The 27870-nt window shown below is 28.9% G+C and overlaps 2 protein-coding genes across 3 annotated transcripts in view; one reads left to right on the forward strand and one right to left on the reverse strand.

Annotated features, from left to right (window-relative positions):
* Positions 1-27870, forward strand: part of LOC129948892 (GTP-binding protein REM 2) — a 333357-nt gene that overhangs the window by 212136 nt on the left and 93351 nt on the right. The window lies entirely within an intron of this gene.
* On the reverse strand, positions 973-27838 carry LOC129948894 (uncharacterized). Its single transcript, XM_056060045.1, has 4 exons — positions 27586-27838; positions 25456-25589; positions 1534-1587; positions 973-1267 (listed from the first exon to the last, which is right to left on the reverse strand). The coding sequence occupies exons 1-4, from the start codon at positions 27647-27649 to the stop codon at positions 1031-1033; spliced, it is 489 nt and encodes a 162-aa protein (XP_055916020.1). The 5' UTR covers positions 27650-27838; the 3' UTR covers positions 973-1030.

Genomic DNA, 27870 nt, shown 5'->3' on the forward strand with positions numbered 1-27870 from the left:
TCAAGCTGTCCTCCCCCATATTTTTTTAGTTGCCAATTCCTAAAACTCTATGTGTGGTTTTTGAAAAACACTTTTTAATCTTCCTGCAGACGTACATCCTACACTCATCCAATACCGTTTTTATAGTTATTTTCCCATCATAAATAATAAAAAAGAAAAAAAACCTAATTACTTCAAAATTCTATTGATTGGAAAAATGATACACTTCACTTTAACCCCTATACATCTCTGCCTCTGTATAAAACACATTTAGGTACAGCTCAATAAGGCTTGCCTTAACTTTTTTGTTTAGTTACCCTGCCAACTCGCAACAATGTTTAATTTTAATTTATTCTCTCCGATTTCATTCGATGAAAGCAATTAAAAGTTTACAAACTACTTGGGGGGTAAAATGAAAATGAAAAGTTACTATCCCTATTTCTAGCTAGGTCCTGTTCAAGGTGAATGTATGCCAAGGAATTCGATTCAATTGAACACGTCCTTCACATCATTCTATAAAATGTTAAGCTTCATTAAGATACACTTTAGTACGTATGATGTGTATAGTGTTCAAAGTTATTTGTGCAATAATTTGTAAAATCAATTTTATAACACGTGTGCTAAGTTTGAGAGGAGTTTTAAAAATATCACTTGGTACGAATTTAACCTTTTTAATTGAAAACTAGACGCACAAAATCCTTCTGATGATCCTCATGAGAAGCATTAACGATAAAATGTTATAAAGTGCTTGATGTTGTCACAATGTTAATCAATCAACAAAATGAAAATATACAAAAATAAATGTTGTGTTAACACGAAAACAGGACACACACGAGGAATTTCAAATTGAAAAACAGGACAACACCAAGGATGTATGAAATCCTTTATGTAAAACAAAATGATGGACAACTGAGTTAATTACAATAAAAATAGTAAAAAGGTACAAGGTACACACAAAGAAATTAAAAATATAAAAAAAAAGTCCTTCTAGACAAGGATATTGTGAGAGAAAATAAATTTAATTAAGTGATTAAGTAGAGGTTTGATTAAGCTAAACATATAAATATGCAACCCATGTCAGTAGAATTAGCAATATAGATGTCGCTGTTGCCTGCTTCCGAATTGACAAGGATCCATTTTTTCCTTCGACAATTAAATTCTCACCAGCTCCAAAGTCTGGATCGGCTGCTGATAAAATTTGACGACCATCACCATTATTACAAAGGTCAGATGTACAAGAGCGATAATAGACTTTGTAAGTTGAGTCGGTTTGGATGTCATTTAAATACTGAAAAAGAGAACAGTTTTATTTAGTTTTAACAAAAACTCATCAAGTGTCAATTAATCAAAAACCAATAAACGATTAAAGTCCCTAATTAAGTGTGGGAGAGGAGTGTCTGTCTCAATTTCAGTCTAATAGTCATTTAAAATAAATTTTGTTTTTCTCAAATAGCTTGAACCATTTTAATTGTTATTTAAGATTTTATTTGTGTTTTAATTAAAAAAGAAATTGAACAGACACATACCATAGGTGTTTGCTCCTGCATAACTTACCAATGGTTTATCCTGACAATCTCTGATAAACGAAACAATCTTTCCCACTGGATTCTGAAAATTAAATACAAACATCAATTAATTAAATAAAAAAATTGTTCTCTTTCGTGTTCACAGTGGGATGAAAATTATAAAGGTTATCTCATGATAAAGATATATTCTTTATCTTTTTCTTTTTGGTTTACTTTTGTTGAAAATTAAAATCGTTTTATTCTGATGAGAGAAGTATGCCATTTTCTCAAGCTCAATACAAAAAATTTCTTTCATTAAAACTTGCTAATAATATATGGAATTTAATTTTCTCTTCATCTATGGATCAGTTATTTTATATAACAGTATTTTCTTTGTCATGGGTTTGAAGGCCATTTATCAAAACAGATGATCCTTGGATTGTATTATAACTGAAAATACGTCACATTAACATAATTATATTCTTAGACGTAATATAAAGGTACAAATGTGCATATGTAATTTCTGTGGAGTGGAAAATTATGTTCAAATTGATACGTTGAGAAATTTGTTTGCTTTGACTGGGGTCCTTTTTCATTCTTGCATATAAAAGTAATGGGTCCTTTTTTAAAACTTATATGCTCATGAGCTTTAAATATATCAATGGCTCATTTAAACTTAATGAAGGATTTTCCAATGAGTGGTTTCAGACCGCTGAGCAATTGTTAAAAATGGAAATATATATGACTCAACAAATAATTCAAAATTTTAACAAAAATGTTGAACAGTTTGCATTAACAGCTCACAGTTCTCAGTTTTGCAGGAATAGTTTCCTCACCGTGAAAATGATCTCAATTAGTCAGCAAGGTCAGGTTATTTTTTTGAGGTCACGTTGATTAAAAACCTTAAAGATGGAACACCTAAAATTATTGAGAGCCGTCATTGGTTATGGACAATTTCATGAAAAGGATATAGTGCTGCAAACGTAGCCGTACCAATTATCTGATATTTTTTGTGAAAACTTCAATTTTACAATACAAAAAGTATCAATTAATTTACTATAAAAATCGCAGTGATTTTTAACTTCACTTATTTTAATCGGTCCGATTAGTCTGTGTTCAAAAGATAAAATGCTGAATTTCAACTTACAATTTTCTTTTAAAACAAATTAAGAAGAATATAAATTTACAGTTTTTAGTAGTTTTGTCTTTATATAAAAAATTATTTAAATAGTTATATTTTAGTACTTAATATATTTGTTAGTCTTTTCTGACATAAGTGCTTTAAACAAAACAATTCTTACAGTTTTTCATTTACTAAATATCCTAAGTAATTCTTAGCCCGGTTCAACCGATATTGTGTTTTTATTATTATTCTATTTTTTATTTAACAAATATGGTAAAACATCTTGAGTCAATATAAGAAAAGTAAATGCAAGAAAAGTTTTGCGGTAAAATATCTTAAGTTGACATAAGTGGTTTTAATTTTTTGATTTATATGGAACATAAAAACAATTAAAGACATTTTGCCAAAATCATTCCCGATTATTATCTGATAAGTAAAATAAATTGATACATAAGACGAAACATCCTTTACTAAAGTTGTTTTACTTTTTGCAAAACCTTATGAATTTAACTTAAGCTATTGGTCATAACTTTCTTCTTTTTAAAGGTTTATCAACAAGGTTAAACAAAATTTTTGTGGACAGAATGCATTGAAAAGGAAATATACCTTAAAAAGAACCTTTACCTTTAACACACAAATATAATAAAAAGTGATGACGAATCAATACAATTTTGAAAAAAAAATCCATTAAACATATTTTTCGACAAATGGTAACATTTAAAAAAAAATGAAATTGACAGTTTTTATAAAAAATATTATAATCTACTAAAAATATTTCGAGCTAAAAAATATTGACTATTGATAAAATTTAATAAGTAACAAAAACATTTTTAAGACTGTACTTAAATTGATAAAAATTGTTTTTCGACTTAAAAAGGTAAAAAAAAGCAAATATAAATAGAAATCAAACTTATTTTAATCAATAACAATATGCAAAATATTGTTGTAAACTTTTAGAAGAAAATAAATATATATTTTGTTTAAGTGTTGCGTTAAAACGATTTTTAATTCATTTCTGAAAAGGTTTAAAATTATGTTATATTTTCCACACTTTCTGTTCGATTGTAATAGATGGTACCTTAAATTATTCAGCAAACAAATTTAAATTCAAGACATAAATAATTAGCTTGAATTTCATATTAAAATTATTATGTTTCCAAGTTCTTTTTTTAATCAGGAAAAACCCGAATTTATGCAAAAACATATTCTTAGTCTTAAAGTTGAAGTTATTTAGTAGAACTGTAATACCAGAGGTCTTGGGACGTTCATGAAAAGTGCTTTCTCAAATAAGCCATTCAAATTCAGCTTAAAACTATAGGTCCCCTCCATCCCTGACAACATTACTCGCACACAGAAATGATTGAGAGTTTTAAGTCACTAGGCCCGCAATGGATTGTTGCATTACTCAATTTAATTATTTTTTAGTTTTGAAGTATGTTCTATTCAAAAATATTCGAAATTCTAAAAGTGGTAAAAAAAATCTGCCTTTTTAAGAGCAAACAAACTTTTCAGTTTATATTTATAATTTGTACGCCTTAATGAATTTCTTAACAAATGTTGTATCAAGTTGTCGAAAGGATTGAATTAAATACAAAGAACATTAAAGAATATGAATACAAATATTATATGATGTCTTTTTTTTCTAATTCAATGTTTTTAATAATATTTTTTGTTTGATAAATATTTTGAAGTCAATATCTTTCCTTGTTCTTTAAACACCTGAGTCTAAGCATTTTTTGAAAGTTTTTATTTCTTAAAAGAGATTGGATTTTATTAAGAAAATTGAGCACATAATGAAATCATTTGGAAGGAAATACCATCAATTATTCAATAGATATCAAAAATCTAACATCAGTTTTTACCAATTTTGAGTACTATTTTTTGTAGATTTTTATTTATACGAAAAAACTGACAGATGATTTCGCATAGAATTTTTACTGATAGTCAAAAACAATATTTTCTGTGATATGAAATTACTTTAAAAAGTAAGAAAATCAATTTTTGAAAACTTTCAGCAATGTTTTTTGCAGGGTTTTTATTTCTTGTGAAATCATTTTTTATAAAAATATTATCAAATATAGAAATTATGTTATTGTCTTAAATTATTTTGAAGATAGATTTAAAGAGGAGCTACTAGTTCCTAAGATCTTTTCATTATTTTAATGCTCATAAGGTTGTTATAAATAAAGGAGGCTTTACAAAGTAACAAAATAATTGGAGTAAATTTCTATACTTTCAAAGGTCAAAAACATGTAATCTTAAAGTAAAATATGTGGGAGGCTATTCTAACGTTAGGGACTGAATTTTCGTTAAAACATTTCAAAACTCTTTTCTGAATTTATGTTCTTAAAAAATAAAAAAATGACTATACTATCTTATAAACATTCCTTTATTATTTATGTGGTGAACAAAATATTTTAAATATTTAATATTTGTTTCCATTTAAAATTAATTTGCTGCTTGCATACAAAAAATACTCTTAGTAAAATGTGATATTTTGATAAATTATTTTATAAAAGTGCGACTATTAATATTTTATTGAAAGCCCTCCAGTGAATTTTAATAAATACATAAAAACAAAAAAACAAACAATTTATATTTGGTAGCTTATATTTGTATCAAATTCAATAATCCTTTTTTAAGCATTTTATTTAAATTGAAACTGAATTTTATTTTGATGATGTTTAATTTTTGTTATTTTTTTTAAAGGATATAATTTATAACAGAAATTTTAAATTTTAAGTTTTTATTTACACTTCTATTTTTTATACATGTATAAACTGTGTAGTAAATGCTTTTTTTTGGTGGAAAAACATGTTTAAACATTTAAATAAATATATTAAATTCAGTTAAGCTCTGCATTTAAAATAAACGTAGATATTTGTATGTTAAATTTTCAACGAATTAAGAGGATCTGGTGTCATGTGTGTTTAAAGTGACCATTTTCACAAAAAAACAAATATATTTTTATTTCATTAGATTATAAAATAATACAACTTTTTTGTGTTAAATTAGTAACAAAATTTGAAAGACCATCTTATTGAAAAAGGTAACATACAAACGTTATTTTTGGCACTTGCATTTTTTTCTGACATTTCTCAACAACTATCACTTATTTCCTTGACATTTATTGTTCAAGCGACATAAAGCAACTAACGATGATATTATACGGTCTAAGAGGCTTAATTAAGTTGCAGAATCACTTGCCCAGAGATAAAAGTTATACTCAAGCTTTGGACGTATATAAGTCTCGAGATGTTCAGTATCATTCATGGCAGGGGGGTATAATTGGTTAAACGATTAGGTTTCGTAGTATTAAATTCCACACTTTTTTTTATTAGCCATTGTACAATTCTGTTAAGGTCGGAATTTAATGAGCTGATCATATTTTTCTTGCAGTTTCACATCCGAAAAGAAGGGTTGTGAGTCTGAAAACGAATATGAAAACCTTAAAGTAATTAAGTAAGAAAGTAGGAGATAAAACACAGCCTTGAGGCACATCAGCATTTATTTTGTGTTCTTAAGACTTAAAACCATCCAATACTACTTGTATTGAAAGATTCTAAGGTAATTCCTAGTGCAATCAAGGACGAATCTTTTGATCTTCGTTTCTCGTTTCCATGACCTTGGAAAAAAGGGACGTAAGATTAATTATTCGGTAATTATAGGATGAGGAAGATGTGCCTTTTTTGGGGATGGACTTCACAAATGCTGTTTTCCATCTTCTCACAACAACAGCGGAGATTGGAACCAGCGGTTTTTTGGGTTTTAAGATATCTCAGGACCATAACCACAGTACGAGTGTGAAAAAGATTGGTTCCATAGAATCACTAACACGCTCAAATACAGGTGGAGTCCAAACAATTACGTTGAACTGGCGGCGAGCGTACTGTCTAATAAAAATATTAGCTTTCTCTTAAGGGCTAACAAATGGAGTGTAGAACGTAAGAACCGAGAAAGAGAAAGAAATTCTCATGATTTAAAAAGGAAAGGCCTGTAAAATATGGGCGTTGCAGGAATTCCTATGGCTTTCTTGAACTTTTTCCAGCTTTCCTCCGTAAAGTTGACTTTTTAGCAATGAAAACTTACTTCTTTCCCCCAATAACCCCATAAAAGGTCGCATCGAATCATGCGTCTTCTCATTCCCAGGATAATCAAACTTGTGATCATAACAGCGCTGTCTTCAACGTCATTATCGATTAAGCATAGTTAAAGATCTTGAAAAACTTACTGAGAAGGTCTCATTTAACTTTCAGGAATTTCCAAATGGTTCTATTAAAAGTTCTTTCTTTAGTTGGAGAGTTTTGACACTAGACGTTTGTAGATATTACACAATTGTCAGTCAGATGTTCCTAGAGGAGATAGAGCACAAATAGCGTACTTATCGGGTTTAGAGATTAGAAACAAGTGAGGAGTATTTTCATTTCACAATTAATGACTTTTGTGTGTTTTATAGTGTCAGCATCATTTTTTAAATATGGAGAATAATAAATATGGTCACCCTACACGAATTCACTTTTTGGAATGCACATCACATCAGAATATGCTGATACGACATGCCATGCTTTTATGCAAACTAGTGAGTGAACTCCCGAACAGATTATCCACTCACATCCAAGGAGAATGGCATTAATTTTTCCATCAAGAATAATAATAAAACAAAATTAAAGAAAAAAAGTATATTACTCGCTTTCGCAGTTTGATTCCACACAGTAGTTTGGAAAGTTTGCCCCGATTGTTATCCTGACCTGAACCCACAGTTGTAGAAAATGTAAAATGTCAACAGGGCAGCCCCAGCCAGCCAATGACTCTTAAATGTCACACACTTCCTTGGGTATATTCATTAAATTATGGTAATTCCCCTTGTCCAAAGGACTCCAAAGGACAAACAAACATTCAAAAACAAATATATGTAGTTTTAAAGAATGACTTTTCATGCATGCACATAATATTACTATGTGTTTCAAAAGTAATTAATTTTTAATTTTTGTTTTTGTTGATATTGTTGTTATCCTTGTTATAGCTCTCTTGTCCCATTTTGATGTAAAAGGATAATTGAATTTATCTGTTTTCCTCTCATGTCTTCCTCACGTCATTATGTCAATGCAATAAGCATTTTACAGGGAGAGGGTAGTCTGTCAGTAAGGATTCTCCACGCCATCATCGCCATAGTTATTTTGTACTTTTATGGAGTTTATAAAGTGTGAGAGGTATGTGATGAGGGGAAGGAGGGGGAGGTAGTCATTTAAGGACTAGGGAGGCTGTTGTTAAATTATGCGAGCGAACGCAAGGACCTACACTTCAATATAGACGTATCACAGATTTTAAACTTGAAGTGCTTGTAATGCGGGAGTAATAAAATTGTTAATGGAGAAGTTTTTGAAAAGAACATTATTATAATTGAAATGACTACTATCCCGGTAAAGTTGTATTTATGTCATTTTGTTTGTTTATTGTTTATTATAAAAAGTTTCTGATAATTGTGTACTTTATTGTAAAAGAACATTCTATAAGAGGGTTTCTGTACACATAAAAAAGAATGACAATTGAAGAAATGTTATTGTTTACATGCTTCATTTGTCAGAAAATCTATAGTATTTTGAATAATTACATTAAAAATGCCTTTTTATTGTTTTTTTCAATTATATTTTTGAAGTTTTATTTGATTGATAATGATGTTGGCAGGGGAGAAGGTATGAGAGTGTTTCATTTGACAGCATAATTGAATATTCTTAATTTGTTCCAAAATGTTTTACTTGCGTGAAATTCAACATGAAAACTATGAATTAACAGTGTAAATAATGAAAGACAAACAAATTTCAGAAAACCTTTATAATAGCTTTCGTGCAAAATTATGAATAAGGCAATTATAATAAGAAAAATAAACAAAAAATTAAATTTTAGCTAAACTGAAAAAAAAAAACGTTTGCTTTTATAGTTCATGCAATTTAAAATGTTTGACTTAAAACATAAGAACAAAATAAAGATAATTGTTTAAGAAAATTAAATTCACGTCCAGTTAGGACAAATTTTTTCGGAGTTGGTCTTTTTGACAGCTGACACTTGATTAATTCTGAATTTAGCTTGCCAATTTATAATGAATAAACTCACACCTACCAGACCTTTGCAAATCGTGCACATTTATTACCAGAATATGACTACTTCCTAATTAGCCAACTTATCATTTAATTTATTAAAGGTTACTTTTGGAGAGCGGATTATCTCGGGTCGTGCAGCTTTACACCGTTGGACTTTTTTTTTGTAGGATTATGTCAGCTCGTTATTGCTGACATAATGACCCAATTGCTTTAAGAAGTGATTGAAAATTGGCACTCTTGCTACTGGATACTGGCCTGAAATCATTTTTAAAACATAACGGCAAACCCTTATCTTTATAAGAAAGTTTAATTATAGGCCATAACATTGATTAATATCCGTTTTTATCCTTGTAACACATGATCTACATACATATATGGCAGGAACGAAATTTAAAATTTGAAATTTCAAAGTTGAAAAAAATGGATCGTCCGTCTATTTGTCTGTCCTGACTAAACAACCCAAAGCATTGATTCAATTTGAAAGCTAAGGTTTTGAGCCGATTTGCGTTAGGAATTTTTTTTTGGACTAAAAATAACAGCAGTCCACATAAAAATGTTTGGGTCAAAAATCGAAAATTAGAATTTTCTCAAAAACAAACCAGAAGATTTTTTTTAAATTTTCGCAACATATTTTTTTCTTAATTTAACTTCTTTCAATATAAAAACATATGTTTGTATTGTTATAGAAGGCTATCCCGACGTTTTAAGGTCCCTAGAGTCGAAATAAAAGGTTTTTAGAAAGATGTCTGTGCGTCCGTACGTTCGCAGCGTTTTTTTCATCGTCCATAGCTCAGGAACCAGTAGATATATCGGCTTCAAATAAATTTTTCTAAACGGATAATAATGCAGAAAGATGCAGAACCAGTATATTTTTGAAAAAAAAAAATATAATTAACGGTCATTTTTATAAATCGAAAAAAAACTGAAAAAAAATTGTCACCTCGAAAATTTAACGAATACTAAAATATTTTATCTCCAAAACAATTTTTGGCAACAAAAAAAAAACGTTTTGAACATCTGGTAAATTTTTGAGAAAAATCAAATTGACAGTTTTTTTATAAAAAATAAAAACCTAGAAAAAACATTACACAAAGTTTGTAAAAATTGAATTTCGACTCAAATATCTTTTTAAAAACTTGAGATTATGGCCTCAAAATTATTTTATCTTATAAGAAAAATTGTTTTCAACATTCTGTAAAATCTTGAGAACAATTGAGTTCAAAGTTTTATTTTACAAAAAATAAAAACTTAAGAGAAAATTTAACAAAAGTTGGTAAAAATTTGATTTTCGACTCAAACATCTTTTCAAAAATTTTAGATAATTATAAGAAATATTGTTTTCAATATTCGGAAAAATTTAGAGAAAAATCGAATTCCCGGTTTTTGTACAAAAAAAAAAACCTAAACAAAAAACATTATTAAAACTTTTAAAAAAACGATTTTCGACTCAAATATCTTTTCCAAACTTAAAGACATTGGCTTTAAACTACTTTTATCTTTTAAAAAATATTGTTGTCAACATTCATTACAATTCTGAGAGAAATCGAAATGACTTTTTTTTTGTTTTATAGAAAATAAAATCCTAGCAAAAAAACAAAACTAAAACTTGGTAAAAATTTATTTTCGACTCAAGATACTTGAAAATTTGATAAATATTTATCTAAGAAATATTATTTCTAACATTCGGACAAATTTTGAGAAAAATCGAATGTACAGTTTTCTTACAAAAAATAAAAACCTAAACAAATATTATAATAAAAGTTGGTAAAAATTAATTTTGGACTCAAATATCTTTTCCAAACTTCAATTTAATTTTTTCTTATAAGCAATATTGTTTTCAACATTCATTAAAATTTTGAGAAAAATCGAGGTGACAGTTTTAAACAACAAATAAGAACTTGAACGAAATTTTGACAAAAGCTCGGAAAAATTGATTTTCGACAACAAATATCTTTTCAAAAATTTTAAATTATGGCTCCGAAGTAATGTTAACTTAAAAGAAATATTGTTTTCAACATTTGGAGCAGTATCGGTTGACAGTTTTTTTGTTTACAAAACTAAAAACTTAAACAAAAAAATGAATACAGATTAAAAAAAATGATTTTCGACTCAAATATCTTTTCAAAACTTTAAGAAATTGGCTTAAAACTATTTTTATCTTTTAAAAAATATTGTTGTCAACATTCAGTAAAATTTTGAGAAACATCTAATACACAGTTTTGTTACAAATAAAAACCTAAAAAAAATAGATATTAAAACTGGGTAAAAGTTTACTTTCGACTCAAATAGCTTTTCAAAAATTAAAAATATTGTCTTCAAACTTTTTCTTATTTCACAGAAAATATTGTTTTAGATATTTAGTTATTTTTTTATCAAAATCCAACAGTCCGTTTTTTTCTAAAAAAAATAAAATCTACAAAAAATATTACGCAATTTTTCTAAAAATTGATGTTCTGTTCTTGATATCTCTCAAATTAATTGCATTCATGCAATTTATACAAATTAAAAAAATGCTACTAAAATTGGTTAAAATTTGTTTACGAATAAAAATCTTTTTAACAAAACTAGATTTTCAAACTAAACTATTTCTTTAGAAGAATTTTTTTTAGAATAATTCCACTAGCAACATTTTGAACCCAACACGAAAACCTATAAAATTTTAAGCAAGACTAATCGACGGACGGGATGGGAAGTGTGGGTCACATCCCAGCCACTTTTTTGTTTTTATGTTTTTTTAAGAACCAACAACCGATTTCAATGATTTCTTTCTGCACAAGCTCCAATATCGTTCATATTCAATAACAAATAAATATCAAATGAATATTAAATTTTTTTCTTCGAAATTCGACATCTTGAAAATGGGTTTACATTTCTTACAAAATTGAAATGTAAAAAGCATATTAATAAGCTTTAAATAACTACATACAAGAAATATTTTTATAATAAATTAATTTAAAAAAAGCTCTAACGATTTTCAAATAAGAATTTTGAAAAATTAAGTTTTTTTAGCAAACAAATGTAACCTATTTTTGAGACAACGAATTAGAAAAAGACTGTTCAATATTTTATAAAAACAAAAAAAACACTGGACACTCTTTAAATTATCAAATTTTAATTACACAATATAAGACTTACAACTAGTGACTTACAACTCTCAACCATTCCTGGGGCGAGTGATGTTGTCAGGGATGGAGAGCAGTTGTAAGCCAGATCCGAACAACTTGGAAGAATTTGAAAAAGCTCTTTGCATGATGTTAATTACTCAATTCCTCGGAAGTAACAAAAAGGCATCGATTCAACCCAAGAGCTTTGGCATAACAATCCTACGCACTTACCATCACGCCACGGGTGCTACACACTCAATAAAAGAGCTTTATCAAAATAAGTTTTTTTTGGAGATTTGAAAACAATACAAATTTAAATGTCTAGGGGGGGCTACTGTTATTTTTGATCTGAAAAAACGTCTCGCTTGAATCTACTTAAAACCTTTTTTTAAACTTTGAACTCAATCGAATCAATTTTTCAGATTTAGAGTCGAGGGCAGACAGACAGACAAACGGACGGAATCGCTGAGCGCACTTTTATTGACTTCTTGACATTTGCTCATTTTTGATTAGTATTTCGAGTTCTAAATTTTATAAGAATGCAAAATTTCAAAATAATTGTTTGAAAATTGCCTGAGTTTTGAGCCCGTTATCAAAAAACTGCAGTATTAAGATGAGTGTGCTTGAAATTTTGAGTAATAGAAAGTCATGATTAATTTAATTTTACTTTTAACACTTCAATTCGAAAACAGATTTCTTAAAGTTTTTTCCCAACCATAATCTTTTGAGAGAAAATTTTGAGATTTTTTAAAAAAAATTGATTGGCCTTACTTTAAGTGTTTTTTACTACTCCAGCTTTTCTTACGCCTCAGATATCAGCTTAAACACTCTTTTGTTTTTGTAAATAGTATATTATCCTTCCTCATATACATTTATAACCACATAGGTAAAATATAAATAATAACCTATTGATTTCCAATCACCAATAAATCTGAGTCGATATACTCGCATAATCAAAGTCTAATCACAAATTCTTGTTCGTTTTGATTAAATAAAGAAAAGAATATTTTCTCAGCGAAAAACCTTTGTGTGGTATCATTGAACTTTTATTAAATTTTTCCTTCGAAAAATTATTATTTTCATTAACATGATTTAATAAAAGCTACGAAATATAACCCATAAATTAATAACACACACATGAACCAATCACCGCCTCTCATTCCTCTCAATATTAAAGGATCTCTTTTTTTGTTTGTTCGTGGAAAATATTTATAAATGTTATTGATGCATCATTGTGCGACTCATTGCTGAGAAACTAATTTTTCCAACGTAGAAAAATATCAAGGCTCAACCTTTCACATCCGTTTTCATCATTTCGTCTTGTTTCCCGTCCATTATTTAATGGTCATGCTCTCTGTACGTCGTCGTCGTCATCGTTCGGTCAAGTCGTGCGTCGTCCTTGTTCAATGTCCAGGACACTCCCAATCAATTTATTTTATCAGGCCTATATTCCCTACAACTGCCAAAACAAATCAGATTAATGATTTTCTTTCATATTGTGAAAACAGAAAGAAAAGTCTTACGGGTATTTTCTTATTGTATGACCAGATTTCATTAGGAAGGAAATATAAATATGACTCATCAATTTTATATTTAGTTGTAATAATACGGCTTCAATTAATCAGATTTGATGATTTGGGGAGAATTGATTTTTTTTCGTAGTTGGTGTTAAGGAAGTTTAACAATGAATTTATAGGAGAGTGTTAATTGGATTAAAAAGTCGATTGAATTCTTTCAACTGTTTTTAGTTAATTCAACTTATTGGGTAAAGAAGAAATCCACCTGTAAAGGATAATTCATGCTTGATTTGCATTTATTATTTTTCTAAGCGATCTTTATAATGTGGTTAGAATAGATAACCAGTGCAAATCGAAGAAATCTGCGTTGTACAGATTCAATTCTTTAAGGGTGAGAGTTTTTATGGGGTTACGGAGACCTGCGACTTAACCAGGCCGCATCGCATGGCCTAGTTCTGAAATTCTCCCCCTTTAACTTTAGAACTAATAAAGTAAGGAACTTAAGATTTGCAATATTTAACTTACCCACCCCTTAAACTGAATACGCTTGTTAAACACCGAGTCTTTTTTTGGCCCACTTATAACGTATTTCATACTCTTAGTAGTTAAATTAATAGTTGTTTATAAGCGATTTGAAGTACTAAAAAGTTTAAATCAACAATTTTATTGTTCTTAAATTTAAAGATCAATGGGTGCCTTAGCAATGTTTTAAAAGCTTAAATCGACTTGATTAGACACCCAGACCTAACCGAAAGTGCAGCAGCTGACAAAATTGGCTGAAGTCTTAGTGACGTTTAATCTTATTTAAATAATAAATATTCGTTCAGATAAATTATAAAGAGAGGTAAAAAGAACTTCAAAATCAGCAGACGAAATGAAGACGAGCAATTTTCAGGTGTGTACCTGATTTTTGTGATTCAAAATAAAACAAAAAATTGGCGTCAAAAATTCGAGCCATCTAAAACGAGTTAACCTTAAGAACAACAGAAAGCTATGCTAAAATAATCTTCAAAGAGAATGATGATATCAAGGTTTTTTTTCAGAAAATAAAACCGTGAACCTTTTATCTTCACGATTTGAGAAAATCAAAACGTGTAACAACTATGAAGAAGGAGTTGTTTTTTATATTGAAAGCTAAAAGTTATTATGAACACTTAAGGTTGAGGTCGTTTTACAACAAAACTGAATCTTGGAAATAAATTTTCCCAGAAAATCTAATATTTTTTGACCCATAAACTTGGCCTACCAACATGATACGCGTTTATTCACTCGGTGCTGATAATAAAAACTTAGACAGAGAAGTAAATTTTGAACTTCCTTCAATAACAACCGTACTCATCTAATCCATGTATTTTTAGTTATAACTGGGAAAGCTTAGCACATACAGTAAAAAAAGGTGGTCGTAGGTTAAAAGACAAATAATATTAAACTTCTTCGTTGAAATATATTTAAAAGCTTATTTCTGTTTTGCATTTTGTTTTTAAGTTTTTTAATGTCCTAATAAATTGATTTCAACAATTTGTCTGCAAGAGGTCTTATACCTCTTATACTGTTTTAATATTATTTGATGATTAAAAATGTCAAATTTTACGTTTTGGTTTTTAAAAAAAATATTAATCTTTGTTTAAATGTTGATATCTCAAAAACGAGTCAATACTTTTTAACGAAAATTAAATGTAAAACTTACAAAATTAACTCAAACGAAAAAACAGAATAAAGTGTAATTTTTGAAAAACTTACAAAAACTCTCATTAAAATCAAAATCCAACTTTTTGCAATATTTCACATTTCCGATTACTTTAATCATTTATTGTTTTAATATGTACTTTTTGTTTTAATATGTATTTTTTATTTTAATATGTAATACATTTTTTTAAGTGCAAAGATAACATTCAAAAATCGTACCCAAGGGCACGGAAGCTCATATTCAAGTTAAGTTCTGGATCTCAATCAATCTTTAAATCTTTCCCTAACTTCAGAACTAATAAAGTAAGGAACATTAAATTTACAATATTTAACTTAGCTTTCAAAAATCATAAAACCTTAGCTTACTGACTAACCGACAATAAAAATTGTAAAGGCCCTTCTCGACATCGTAAAATCTTGAAATTACACGCAATAGTGTGTACTGTGTAGGTATGTTGGTTAAGGGAAAGGAAATGGTACACACAGAATGATGAAATTAATAAAAGCGGTGGTAAAATAATGGTTTTTCATAATGGTCAAAACAAGCATTATTTACTAGTGAAAGGGTGGTCCATCTCACACCATTTAGGTGGTAAAGGCAGTTTTAGAACAAAAAAAACACTTAGATTGAAAAAAGAAATAAAATATTTACAATAAATACTTTACAAGTTTGAAAACCAAGAAATCTTTTCCATCCTTAATTTACAGAAACAAAAACCCTACGAAAACGTAGTTTTAGAATTTTGAATAATTTCTAAAACTAGAAGACATAAAACCATTCAGTTGTATGTTTCGATTCAGAATTGATAGTTACTTTGACCACAAAAAAATAATTTAGAACTTCAATCCAGAAATAAAAAAAATTATCTATAATTTAATTTTTCAAAATTTTAAATTTTATTAATTTGTTGACCCTTCACAAAAACCATTATCAGTTTATCGCTCCCTAATTTTAGTATTCGTGCTTAAAAAGCAATGAAATCACACCACCAAACACATTAATATTAAAAAGAAGCTGGGATGCGATTTATCTTACTTAAAACTTTGACAGAATATTCATAACAAAAGTTTGTGTAAGATAAATATCTTTCTTTGTTCTCACAATATTTGAGTCGAAAACCATTTTATTACAGTTTTTTGTAGTTTTGTAGATTTTCCTGTTTTGTTGTCAATTGAATTTTTCTAAAAAGCTAACACAAATTAACAACAATATTTTGCATGTAAAAAGTTTTTCAGTCGAAAAGCAATTTTTACCAATTTTCATTTTCTTGAATGTTCTTATTTCTTATATAAACAAATACCCATTGGTTTTTTCTCCGAAAATTAAGCACAGAATGAAATCATTTTGAAGTCAATACCTTCATTTATATCTGAATGAAACATACATTTTTCCTAATTTTGTATAGGTACTTTTTGTTCTTGAAAATTTGAATTTTTTTGAAAAAAAACATCAGTTGGATTTTTATATAAAATTTTCTAAATGTCGAAAACTATATAATATAAGATGAAATCAGTTGGAAGCCAATATCTTAAATTATTGAAAAGATATTTGCGTCGAAGTAAGTAAGTAAGTAGTTATCGTGGCTTGATGGTTAGTGCGTTGGACTGTCATGCCAGAGGTCTTAGGTTATATCCCTACATATGCCATCTACATTTTTTTTTACGAATTCTTGCAATGAATTGAAAAACTCTCCAAGAGTAATTCTTTTCATGAATAGTGCTTTCTCAAATTTGGCGTTCGGATTCGGCTTTAAACTGTAGGTCCCCTTCATCCCTGACAACAGTGCTCGCAAAGAGAAATGGTTGAGAGTTGTAAGTGATAAGACCACAGTACAGTTCCCAACGGACTGCGCCACCCAATTTATTTAGTTGCGTCGAAAATCAATTTTACCAAGTTTTAGTAATATTTTTTTTTTAGGTTTTATTTCTTGTAAAAAAAAATATCAATTCATAATTTATTTCTATTGGTTCTTGAGATATATACGACGAAACCAGCGCACAAACGTACGTAAACACGCCCCCACAGACATCTCTCTAAGAATCTTTTATTTAGACTTAGCGAACTTGAAACGTTGAGAAATTTCAAAATGTTTAATTCGTCAAATCGAACCTATGGAAAGCTTTAAAAAGCCCAGTTTACCTGTATACGAAAAACTTGAAAAGAAATCCATTTCTGAAAAATGTTTTTATTTTAAGAAAAAACAAATTCAAAACTTTTATTAACATTTTTCAAAGTTTTTTCTTTAAGGCTAAGAAATTAAAATTCTAGCAAGGAAACCTGCTTAGAATCCAAGTTTTTTAAAAGTACTTACTTACTTAAGGTGGCGCTACACTCCTGTGTGAACTAGGGCCTCACCCAACAAACTTCTCCATCTAGCTCGGTCCCTAGCTAGATGTCTCCAGTTTCGCGCTCCAAGTGAGGTCACCTTCCACTTGTGCGCGCCACCTGATCCGCGGTCTTCCTCTACTGCGCTGTCCTGTGGGTGCGGATTCGAAGACTTTCCGGGCCGGAGCATTGGTTTCCATGCGCTTTACGTGACCCAGCCATCTTAGTCGTTGGACTTTTACTCTTCTGGCTAAGTCTACGTCGCTGTATAGCCCGTACAGTTCGTCGTTCCATCTTCTCCTCCACTCCCCTTCGATGCATACGGGACCGTAGATCACACGAAGAACTTTTCTCTCGAAGCGACCCAAGGTGCTTTCATCCGCTTTTGTCTTGGTCCATGCTTCTGCACCGTATAGCAGGACGGAGATGATAAGGGTCTTATATAGCAACACTTTGGTCCCTCGAGAGAGGACCAAATGGAGATTAAATTAAGAACATAAAAACGGAAATTGGGAAAAACGAATTTTGTATTTTATACAAACGCAAAACACATAACCGTGAAAAAAAATAATTGGACGGTCACTCTTGGTGAATTAAAACAAAAATCAAATTTGTCCCCAAGGGAACTCATATGATATTGTTCTTTACCAAATGTCTAGTAAATAAGTTCAAATTCAAATTATAGTGGTAGCGCACACTGATGAACAATACTGATAGATGATATGACGAAACCTACGTATTAGCTTTATTTCAAAGTACTCTACAATTTTGTAAAGTAATTATGATTAAAATCTCGATTTTTCACACGAAACCAATCCAAGTTCCAAAAAATGAACATAGCTACCATTTGGCTCTGATGGCAGCAAAACTCTTTGAAAACGAATTGGAAAGCTCATTATGTACCAACCCACTTATTAACCGGAAGCCGCACCTATATTTGAATTTATTCCTGCTAACTGACATGCAGCCATTTTACTTACTGAAATTCTTTGCTGAAATAACACAAATTTGTTTTATTTATTTCAACTCGTAAATCAAGGATTTTAAATGATTGCTGCTATTTCTATGTTTTTTTTTGCATTATTGTTCTTTTAGGTTTTAGAGAATGACATAGATAAGCTTTCAATATTGTAGTTTCAAATCTTTCTTCCTTAAGATCATTTTGGAAAAGTTTTTGATGAGTTTTACAATAAAAAGCCCATGAACGGCTATATTGACAATTTATCAGCAATGAGCTTGTACTGAAGTTATTTCAAGTAAATGAAGTTTCGACTGAACTAACTTTCCTCCGATAGAACTACGAACTTTAAGGAAGAGAAAATATTGGTTTAGTCTTTTATTTCAAAAGATAGGACAAACATTTTTGATTTATTGTTATTTGAAGATGTAGAAGTCCTTGAGCATCGGATTTTTGTTGATACTTTGTAAAAAAGTTAAAAAAGAAGTAAAGAAAAGAATTCACTCAAAAAACTACAAAAAAGAAAATAATATAAAGTAATAACAAGTTTCATAAAAGAAATGAAGAAGTTTATATATGTGTGATTTTCAATGGAAAACGTCATACATTTCGGGTGAGATTTGTGATTACTTCTTCAAGAACCAACTGCGAAACTATAAGAATTTTCCAGTGTTTTCTATTGAACTTTTTAGCGAAATAAGGGGTATTGTTGCATCTTTTACTCTCTACAAGCTGTCACGTCATCAAATCAAAGTAAAGAGCTTTTTTATTTCTATATCAAGCAACCGAATGCAACTCGTTAAAAATTATAATGTTGAAAATCCATTTAACAATCATTTTTTTAATTATCACAAAAACTTTTGTTATTTTTATTATAATCTTTTTTATGATTCAATATATTATCAATTATCTGGAAGCTTAAACGTTTTAACTGACCCATTTTAATTTTATATAGTAATGAAATGATCATCTGATTCTCTTGAGCATATCAAAATTTCAGTTCAATAAAATAAAATTTCAACACCTACGCAATTTTGAAGGCGACTCTCTGTCTGTCTGTCTATAATTCTACTGTGAGAGATCAACGGATTTAAAAATAAAAAAAAAATATTTTAATACCTATAAAGAATTAATTAATATTTCATTATTATTTTGATTTTATATGAATGAGAAAGTCAAAGAAAAGTCATTGTATTTGTCACATCATCTCATTCTCAATAAAAACGAAAGAAAATCTATTTTAAAATTTCTTTCTTTTGATTTTTAATTTTAATTACATAAATTTGTGTCTGAAGTTTTGGTTTTTAAAAACAATTTATGACCGGATTTTAACTAGAATTATGTCAAAGGAAAAAAGATGTTGGATAAAGAATTGCTTCTGGGAACTACTAGAAATACGTGCGAATATTTTGATCTTAGTCATTTTAAAAACTTATGATATGTATTACAATTTTACATAAGGCGGATATGAAAACAAATTCTAATATTAGTTTATGACTTTTTGAAAAGAAGGTAGTTTACTAAGTTGTTTATTTATTTCACTTGAGAATTTTATTACACATTTCAAGTAAAATAATGCACAGAAGCACTACAGCTTCTCTTTATTGTTAAATTTATTCTCAAACCTCAGTACCGAATTTATAAATTCATCTCGAGCTTTATTTCTGAATTGAATCTCACCTTACAATATATCTTATTAGATAAATAGAGAAACTCACTAGATGAAGATAACGGAAAGTTACTGTTAGAAACATTTGAAGATTTTGTTTTTTTTTTTGTATTGAATGGGGTTACGAAAGAAGATTCTAGTGGTAACTAGTGAAGGGAGATTGGCTCAATTAAGTCAAAAGTTTTGAAGTACACCCAGCGAATTTTTCAAATAATTTACCAATATTAGTCTCATGTGAGTTCTTTCCAGAAAAATATAGTAGAGAGGTTAGGAATATCCAATAAGATGGGTTGAAAACAAGGCTGGTGTGTATAGACGCGACTTAAGTCAACTTATACGCTATGCTGATGGTCTGTTATCAGAATTTATAGAATCTGTTTCTATTTTTGAACTAATAAGACAATTAGCAACTCACAGATTTCGTCCTACAACACTGATGCCAAAATTTAAGTGGTATGACGATTAATGTAAGAAATGTAGGGAAAATTCTTTCACTTACTTAAAATTGTTTAGACAATTTAACAACGAAACTCACAGATTAAATTACCTTTGTCAGAATAAAATATATAAAGATTTGTGTAGACGGAAAAAGCAAATATATTTCATCAAAGCGGCTGGGAAACTTAGACTATAAGGGTTCAAAGTCATTCTGGTACAATGTACGGATTTTGGGAGGTCGCAGCAAGTCATTGTCTTTAAGTATTAGTGTTGACGACCTATTCACATGCTTTGAAGGATTACTACTGCCAGATCCTGTCAAGAATTCCATCATTTTTGCCCTGCAAAATGTTTCAATCGATGAGCTAGCCTCACCTTTTACTATGGTTGAGATGTTGGCATCTCTAAGCAGAATGAAAAATAATAAAACGGCGGGTTTGAATGGCATTCCTATCGAATTTTTAAAGAATTCAGCTACTGAATTTCTCGAGTGTGTGTTGGGGTTATTAAACAAAATGTTTACAGAAGAAAAATTTCCGAGCTACTTTCGTTTGGCTACATTGTTTTCTATATTTAAAAAGGGTTATCCGAGTTCACCAGAAAATTATAGAGCCATCTCAGTTCTGAGCTCACTAAGAAAACTGTTTACACAAATGTTGTACGTTATGCTTGTGAATTCGATTGAAAGGGATATCAGGCTGGTTTCCGGGCAACGATTGATCAAATTTTTTCTCTTACGAGAAAAAAGACCCTATACACTTTTTTCGTCGATTTTAAAGCTGTTTTTGATACCATCAACAGAAGATCACTTTTATATAAGCTAGCAGTTATTGGTCTTTCAACTAAATTTATTCGGATTTATGAACAACTTTTATTAAAAACGTCTGCAATGGTTTGTAATGGTATATCTATGTAATGCCGAAACAGGTATTTCACCATTCTGTGTATTGAGTCCGCTGATGTTTGCTCTTTCTATCAATGATATTGAAAATAAATTACCGGAAGGCGTCAACTATTTCGATTTATCTTTGAAGATTTTGCTCTATGCTGATGACCTGGTGGTGTTCTCTGATAACCCAGTGACATTGCGGCTTCAGATAAATAAACTTTAACAGTATTTCAATTCGTGGAATCTCAAAATAAACACTTCTAAATCTAAAATTATGATTTTTGAACTTCGAAACCGTTCAGATAATAATGTTCGAAATTGGACATTAGATATAAACTCGATGTGTTTAAGGTTTTTGAGGCTACCGTAAACAGTTGCTTTTTTTATTTGAATCAAGTGTATGGATACCAATTTCTAGAGGATATGGAAGTTATTCAAAGATACTTTTTAAAAAGAATCTTCCGACTGCCGCGTAGCACGCCTGATTTCGCTTCCTCAAATATATGTTATAAATTGAAAGGCCAACGCAGGCTATCTTATTAAAGTTATGCATATACCAGTTGAAATCTACTACCTTGTGACGATTATTTAAAAATTGTATGAAACAACTAAAACTGAATATTGAATATTGAAATAAGGGATTATATGTAGATTTGGAAAACCATCTTCATTAATAACAAACATAACTACTTCTTGAATTCCAAAAAATAATATCTTAAAAACATGAAGTGAAAGAGTTAATTTGGAGACTGGTTTGAATATATGCTTCAAAAGCCATCTAAAAAGTGTAATTAAGATTCAATCCTTTTCGACTAGTAAAAATATTTATCAAAAGATAAAACTTACGTATTTAATCAATTTTTATGAAAAATATGTTGCTTCCATTAATTTGAAAACATCGAAAAAAGTGGTACAGATTTATGCAAATACAACTATGTCTTATTTTAATTTTTTAGGAACTGAAATTTGGATAGGATTATTGTTTTATTTAACTCTTACCAAATAAACTTGACTTATTTCAGACTTCGGGCTACACACATATTTTAGAACTCAGTGTTGCTGAATACCAACTTATAACATTCACCCGTAAGCTATCACAACTTCCCTCCCAAACTTACAGTCTGCGTGATGTTTTAATTCATTCTGCCTGTTCAATTCACGGCCTAGGACTTATTTGTGACACTCAGTTTAATTTTCGAACCCATTTTGATTATATTATTATCAAGGCCAACTCATTCCTTGGTTTCATCAAACGTTGGTCCAAAAAAATCTGGAACCCTCATGTCACTAAATAATTTTACACTACCTTTGCTAGACTTCTACTTGAATACGCTGCGTCCCCCTTCTATAATATTACGTAGGTTTTAGATTTAAGGGAGGGTTTTTAACCTATGTTTTTCTTAAATCACAGTGTATGCGTTTGAAATTTGTACGAAGTTTTATAATGAACTAAAAACCGTATTCATGTTTTCTGAGAAAGTGATTAAATATTTTTAAATTGATTGATGTTGATGTAATTAAATCTCTGAATTTATTTAAAAAAAAATTGATAAATGATCGAAACAAGTAAAAAGAATTAAACGAAACGGACCACGGTCTGTTTTCGTAAGCAACAACAATTTTTTCAAAAACAAATATTATATGACAATGATTAACAATTTTGTCCTATTTTAAAGTTTAAATAATTTAAATATTTGTATCATATTTAAAAAATACCACTTTTTCAATGTTCTCGAATAAAGGTTAAAATTTGGTTTAGGTAATATCTTAAAATTCTTAATAAATTTACAAATGAGCTTAATTAAACTTATAAAATTACACTCAAATTCAGTCTTCAGAAGAACTTTGATTTAGTCACTGTCATTACTTCAAAAATATTTATTTTCTTACAAAATTTCGCATTTTTACACAATTGGGTCTGCTTTTGTTTTTATTAACTTCCCATTAAGACATTGTATTGGGTCCGATTTGTCAAATTGAAAATTTGAGTCGAAAAGAAGGATTATTAAAAAGATGTCTGTGCGTGCGTGTGTGCGTACGTTCGCTAAGTCAAAAAAAAAACTGAACACAAAAATTGTCACTTCAAAAATTTTACGAATACAAAATCAAATGAAAAAATAAAAACCTAAAAAACATTACTCAAAGTTGGTAAAAAATGAATTTCGACTCAAGTATCTTTTTAAAACTTTGAGATATTGGCTTTAAACTACTTTTATCTTTTAAAAAATAATTTTGTCCATATTCAGTAAAATTAAGAAAAATCGAATTCATATTTTTTTTTACAAAAAATAAAAACTTAAAAGAAAATTTAACAAAAGTTGGTTAAAATTGATTTTCGACTCAAAAATCTTTTCAAAAACTTGAGATTATGGCTTCAAACTACTTATAACTTATACAAAATTTTGTTATCAACATTAAGTACAATTTTGAGAAAAATTTAACTGACAGTTTTTTTTACAAAAAATAAAAACTTAAAAAATTTGTTTACAAAAGTTTGTAAAAATTGATTTTCAACTCAAATATTTTTTCAAAAATTATAAATATTGTCTTCTTCTCTTTTCGTTTCAAAGAAAATATTGTTTTCGATATTTAGTCGTTTTTTTTATAAAAATCCAACATTCTTTCATAAAAAATAATATCTATGATTTCGGTTCTTAAAATCTCTCAAATTAATTCATTCATCCAATTTGTAAAAATTTAAAAATGCTGCTTAAATTTGTTTTAAATTTTAAAATCTATTTAACAAAACTCGATTTTAAAACGTACCTATTTCTTTATACGAAAAATATTGTTAGTAATTTTAATTTTTTTAAGAATAATTCAACTAGGAACTTTTTTTAGCCAACACGTTAACCTATAAACTTTTAAGCAAGACACATGGAAAGACGGGATGTGAAGTTATCAGTGTGGGTCACATCCTAGCCTCTTTTTTAAATATGTATTGATGTGTTAACGACTGCATAGGTGCGTAAAATTTCTCAAATGTCTGGCACATTTGTTCCATCATAAATTTTAAGCTAAAAGTCAATTTTGGATTATACTTAATTTTTACTTTCAATAAAGAAATTAAAATGCATACCCATTGTAATGATTATGTACTCCAACTTAATGTTTGTAATAAAATGTCTCGTATTTATCATGAATATAACTCTCATAAGTATTAGAAATCACATGATATCCTGTTTAGCAGTAGACTTGATTCTAACCCTTATTTTATTTGTGAATACACTGAACGAAAACTTATTCACAATTTTTTCAAAACTAAAATTTGTATAGACATTTCCAAATGCTCAAAAAATCGTACAGTTAAATTTTATAAAAATGTTTGTCTGTGTAGTCTTCTTGTAAATATTGAAATACTCTATACATTCAAAATATTCAAAACCATCTGTTTGCAGTCTATCATTCGTCTTTTATATCTTCCTTATCAATGCTTAAAAAACGACTTGATAACTTTTATCTTGAATAGTCTTTAAAAAAGATAACCAATCTTCAACAGACAAACTTTAGCACAAAATCAAAATTATTTCCTTTGAGTGCAGGTACATCTAAATCCTTAAATTGAATCCGTATGTAATGGCATTAGATACTTTTGTTAAGAGAGGCGAGAGCCTAAAAGCAAATGTTATATAGCTTTAATGTGAAAGAGCTATTCGTATTTATGACTTGGTCGTTTGTAAGCATTTATCGAGTGTTATGGCTCTTGTAGTCTACACACCCTAATACAACACAAGCATTCATCATGAAACCACGGATATCCTCGTCCTGATGCTCTGATGTAATAAAAATACAAGGTTTAATAAGTTTTAGCTTTCGTCGGTTTTCAGATGTAAGTTTATGTCTCTATATATGAAATACGTGCAATTTTGTCAGCAATAAATTTTCGTTTAATCATACTACCCTATATCATCAGTGAGTAGATACACTAATCTTTACTGACATTTATAAATCCATCCCCTTACAACCCTTACCTACAACCCCTGGATTACAAACATAGGTTAAACACAACCCATGATACGTTTACGTATTTTCACTCTCAAAACATCAAAACCCTATTTTATAGCCAACTTTTTGCAAAATATTCGAACTAGAGTATTGCTGTAATAATAAAATTTGTAACAACACAAAAATGCAACAACAAAAACAACAACAAAATATCATACCAAAGTTTCCTGTCGCTGAATGGTGCAGTATTTTTTCGAGCACAAGGTCGTACGTTGTCCCTCTGCTTCCAAACTCGAAATGCATGATTTATCAGGACTTGGATCAACATAGCTACAGGTGTAGCAACGTAAACCTAGGCAAAGGCATAAAATAAAGAAGAAAACATAAAAAACAACAAATACAAAACTATATTGCAAGGATTAAAAATAGTATTTTTTTATCCGTTCATGTTTTTTTTCCACCGCTCGCCGCCGCCGATGGCACTGTGCGATAAGTACCAAAACCACTCAACCAAATAGGGTTGCCAACATTTTTGTCCATAAATATTTAAATTTGCATTCAATTAAAAATTCATATCTTTTGCTTAAACAAACATTAAATATTTATATTTGTAAATCATGTGAAAGAAAATAAAAAAGGGGTTGCTATTGTTCAAAGTTTTTTTTTTTCCTGAAAAAAAAAATACTATAATTTTAACAATGAAAACCTTAACTCGGCAACTCCTGAATCAGATAGAAAACACAGCGATACAATCAGAGATACCTAAATTTTCTTTTTTTATTGAATGAATGAACCAAATGAAAAATAAAGCGCAATGATGACGTCAATGCAGTGATTCAAAAGAAAACAAACAGAAATCCATGAGTAACCTCGATCGAATCAAAGGAAAATTAGACACATCTAAAAGCACATTGTACATTTGTATTTTATAAATAGATACACAATATACAGCTATGGCCAATACAATAGGAACAACATTTAAGCATTTTCTTAATTTCTGATCTTTAAAAAAATAGACAAATTTAAGTTTAAGTTTAAGTTTAAGTTTAAGTTTAAGTTTAAGTTTAAGTTTAAGTTTAAGTTTAAGTTTAAGTTTAAGTTTAAGTTTAAGTTTAAGTTTAAGTTTAAGTTTAAGTTTAAGTTTAAGTTTAAGTTTAAGTTTAAGTTTAAGTTTAAGTTTAAGTTTAAGTTTAAGTTTAAGTTTAAGTTTAAGTTTAAGTTTAAGTTTAAGTTTAAGTTTAAGTTTAAGTTTAAGTTTAAGTTTAAGTTTAAGTTTAAGTTTAAGTTTAAGTTTAAGTTTAAGTTTAAGTTTAAGTTTAAGTTTAAGTTTAAGTTTAAGTTTAAGTTTAAGTTTAAGTTTAAGTTTAAGTTTAAGTTTAAGTTTAAGTTTAAGTTTAAGTTTAAGTTTAAGTTTAAGTTTAAGTTTAAGTTTAAGTTTAAGTTTAAGTTTAAGTTTAAGTTTAAGTTTAAGTTTAAGTTTAAGTTTAAGTTTAAGTTTAAGTTTAAGTTTAAGTTTAAGTTTAAGTTTAAGTTTAAGTTTAAGTTTAAGTTTAAGTTTAAGTTTAAGTTTAAGTTTAAGTTTAAGTTTAAGTTTAAGTTTAAGTTTAAGTTTTCTTAATTGAATAATTCGACAACTAAAATGAAACAACGTTTAAACTCAAAATTAAAAATATGTTCCTATTATTTTGGCCTCAGCTTTAGGCATACATGAAGATACATTTGTATATACAAATAGATAGATTTATCGGTCGGGGTGTGTTTGGTGAGCGCTTTACAACGAAAACAAAGAATCGACGACACATTTTGTTACATTTGAATTTTGGATGACTTCATTAGAGGTGTATTTTTAGATGAGCACTGATGTTGAGATGTGGGATTCCAAGTGAGTTATTTTACTAAGCGCCAACGAGAACGACCAGACTAAATAATGAGGTTTTGAGAGGTGCAGATTTTTCAGGCATAAATACTAAACTTTTATTTTAATTTTGTATGACGATTATGTACTTTGTACTGTAAACTGTACATTCATCTCTCTTTGAAGTATGTCACAATATTTATATAGTTAAGTTTATGTGGATGAGGTTGATAGGTCTTTTGGCTGCAAGTGACTTTTATGACACTTAAATTTCTGTTGTAGATTGCATGATTATTTATTTGCATGCCACGCGTTCTCGTTATAATTTTAAAATAAACACCCCCCACTTTCATGAACTGACACATTTCTGTTTTGTGGCTTTGACACTTAATTCAATTTTGTCGATATTGTTTGATAATAAAAATAGATTCATAGATTATTTCTATTTATATATTTAATAGTAATTCTACTTTCTAGAGATACACTCACTCACAATAAACTTGATTAAAAACGTTCGCAATTGCTAGGAAAAATATGACTCCAATTAAATGAGACATCCCGTTTGCGATGGTAAGAGGGACAGAGGTTTTATTAATAAATATATTACTAGGGGTTATAAAACAAAAAACACCTGTTGAATTTTGTAATAATAATATGATAAATAATTATTAGGTTTTTTTTTCTGGCCTTTAATTTCTTTATATATGCGCGTTGAAGTGAAAGTTACGATACTGATTGGTTTTGGAATGCCCACAAGGGCAAAAAAGATATTTTTATA

This window comes from Eupeodes corollae, chromosome 3 (genome assembly GCF_945859685.1).
Source record: "Eupeodes corollae chromosome 3, idEupCoro1.1, whole genome shotgun sequence".
Taxonomy (NCBI): Eukaryota; Metazoa; Arthropoda; class Insecta; order Diptera; family Syrphidae; genus Eupeodes; species Eupeodes corollae.

Bases quoted from the DNA above. Each gene is read 5' to 3' on its own strand.
- LOC129948894 (XM_056060045.1), bottom strand. From the start codon at position 27,649: ATGTCTCATTTAATTGGAGTCATATTTTTCCTAGCAATTGCGAACGTT. The intron at 1,588-25,455 runs GTATGATATTTT...TTTAATTTTCAG, and splicing joins TTCAGCGACAGGAAACTTTG to AATCCAGTGGGAAAGATTGT. The intron at 1,268-1,533 runs GTAAGTTATGCA...TCTCTTTTTCAG, and splicing joins ATTGTCAGGATAAACCATTG to TATTTAAATGACATCCAAAC.